This window comes from Oncorhynchus mykiss, chromosome 4, assembly GCF_013265735.2.
Source record: "Oncorhynchus mykiss isolate Arlee chromosome 4, USDA_OmykA_1.1, whole genome shotgun sequence".
Taxonomy (NCBI): domain Eukaryota; kingdom Metazoa; phylum Chordata; class Actinopteri; order Salmoniformes; family Salmonidae; genus Oncorhynchus; species Oncorhynchus mykiss.
Window position 1 is genome coordinate 32,910,001 of NC_048568.1, and position 2,969 is coordinate 32,912,969.

Sequence of the window (2,969 nt, forward strand, 5' to 3'; positions counted from 1 at the left end):
CCTGCATGTGTGGTTGTGTGTGTGCATGAGCGTTTGTGTGTGTGTATGTGTGTGAAGCCTGAGAGGTTATCAGGTGTACCCTGAGTCCCAGGCCAGCAGAGAGCAGAACAGGCAGTAGAGCAGCAGGCTAGAACCGCAGCCAGAAAACCAATGACCTAGAGAGAGGACATCTCTGCCTGGCACATACCCCAATAAAGTTCTATGGCCAAAAAATACATACGAACCGAAACAACTGCTCATACCTCCCCACCACCCAACTGCCCATACCTCCCCACCACCCAACTGCCCATACCCCCCCACCACCAATCTGCCCATACCTCCCCAACACCCAACTGCCCATACCTCCCCACCACCCCACCACCCAACTGCCCACACACCTCCCCCACCACCCAACTGCCTGTACCTCCCCTACCACCCTACTGCCCATACCTCCCCCACCACCCAACTGCCCATACCTCCCCCACCACCCTGCTGCCCATACCTCCCCCACCACCCAACTGCCCATACCACCCCACCACACAACTGCCCATACCTCCCCCACCACCCAACTGCCCATACCTCCCCACCACCCCACCACCCAACTGCCCATACCTCCCCCACCACCCTACTGCCCATACCTCCCCCACCACCCAACTGCCCGTACCTCCCCTACCACCCTACTGCCCATACCTCCCCACCACCCAACTGCCCATACCTCCCCACCTCCCAAATGCCCATACCTCCCCACCTCCCCACCACCCAACTGGCCGTAACTCACCTACCACCCTACTGCCCATACCTCCCCCACCACCCAACTGCCCATACCTCCCCCACCACCCTACTGCCCATACCTCCCCCACCACCCAACTGCCCATACCTCCCCCACCACCCTACTGCCCACACCTCCCCCACCACCCAACTGCCCATACCTCCCCCACCACCCAACTGCCCATACCTCCCCCACCACCCACCTGCCCATACCTCCCCCACCACCCTACTGCCCATACCTCCCCCACCACCCAACTGCCCATACCACCCCACCACAAAACTGCCCATACCTCCCCCACCACCCAACTGCCCATACCTCCCCCACCACCCACCACCCAACTGCCCATACCTCCCCCACCACCCTACTGCCCATAGCTCCCCCACCACCCAACTGCCCATACCTGCCCACCACCCCACCACACAACTGCCCATACCTCCCCCACCACCCAACTGCCCGTACCTCCCCTACCACCCTACTGCCCATACCTCCCCCACCACCCAACTGCCCATACCTCCCCCACCACCCTACTGCACATACCTCCCCCACCACCCAACTGCCCATACCTCCCCACCACCCCACCACCCAACTGCCCATACCTCCCCCACCACCCATCTGCCCATACCTCCTTCCACCACCCAACTGCCCATACCACCCCACCACCCAACTGCCCATACCTCCCCACCACCCAACTGCCCATACCTCCCCACCACCCAACTGCCCATACCTTCCCCACCACCCAACTGCCCATACCTCCCCCACCACCCAACTGCCCATACCTCCCCACCACCCCACCACCCAACTGCCCATACCTCCCCCACCACTCAACTGCCTGTACCTCCCCCACCACCCAACTGCCCATACCTCCCCCACCACCCAACTGCCCATACCTCCCCACCACCCCACCACCCAACTGCCCATACCTCCCCACCACCCAACTGCCCATACCTCCCCACCACCCAACTGCCCATACCTCTCCACCACCCAACTGCCCATACCTCCCTACCTCCCCACCACCCAACTGCCCGTACCTCCCCACCACCCAACTGCCCATACCTCCCCACCACCCAACTGCCCATACCTCCCCCACCACCCAACTGCCCATACCTCCCCACCACCCAACTGCCCATTCCCCACCACCCAACTGCCCATACCTCCCCACCACCCAACTGCCCATACCTCCCCCACCACCCAACTGCCCATACCTACCCACCACCCAACTGCCCATACCTCCCCACCTCCCCACCACCCAACTGCCCGTACCTCCCCACCACCCAACTGCCCATGCCTCCCCACCTCCCAACTGCCCATACCTCCCCACCTCCCCACCACCCAACTGGTCGTACCTCCCCACCACCCAACTGCCCGTACCTCCCAACCACCCAACTGCCCATACCTTTCCCACCACCCACCTGCCCATACCCCACCACCCAACTCCCCACCACCCAACTGCCCATACCTCCCCACTCATCCAACTGCCCATACCTCCCCACCACCCAACTGCCCATACCCCCCTCCACCCACACCCCCCCTCCACCCAACTGCCCATACCCCCCTACCACCCATCTGCCCATACCCCCCCCACCCAACTGCCCATACCCCACCCCCCCACCCACCTGCCCATACCCCCACCACCCAACTGTCCACACCCCCAACCCCTCACCCAACTGCCCATACCCCCCCACCCAACTGCCCATACCCCCTCACAACAACTGCCCATACCCTCCCACCCCCCCCACCCAACTGCCCATACCCCCCACCACCCAACTGCCCATTCCCCACCACCCAACTGCCCATACCCCCCACCACCCAACTGCCCATACCCCCCCACCCAACTGCCCATACCCCTTTGTCAGAAATGAATGCATAGACACATCATTGTGTTGCACGTTTCTGTTCTAGGCACACGCACACACGCATACATGCACACACACGGCTCAGAATGCGACACATTGATCCTCATTTGACATCTCTATTTTGAAGGGTAAAGTTTCAGCAACTGAGAGACTGACCCCTTTTTTGCGGCCCTTTACCTCGGCAGCCCTCCTGACCCCCAGGGACAGAGGGCTTGGTATGAACACTCCGGCATCTGATGCCTGCGGGGAAGGGAAGGAGTCTTCATTTTATCTCTTCCAGAAAATGCATCAGGAGCAGCCCTCATCACTTTTATAGCTAAAGTCTCCCTCCAGTGTCTGTCTCACCGTCTCAGGATTCACAAATAAAA

At 61.6% G+C, this 2,969-nt stretch overlaps 1 protein-coding gene across 1 annotated transcript; it reads left to right on the top strand.

The window, feature by feature from the left end:
* Positions 1 to 709: 709 nt before the first annotated feature.
* Positions 710 to 2,647, top strand: LOC118964496 (extensin-like). The gene has a single exon (XM_036976476.1). It carries the CDS (start codon positions 710 to 712, stop codon positions 2,645 to 2,647), a length of 1,938 nt encoding a protein of 645 aa, XP_036832371.1.
* The last annotated feature ends 322 nt before the right edge of the window (positions 2,648 to 2,969 follow it).

Coding starts and splice junctions, on each gene's coding strand:
- LOC118964496 (XM_036976476.1), top strand. CDS start 710: ATGCCCATACCTCCCCACCTCCCCACCACCCAACTGGCCGTAACTCAC.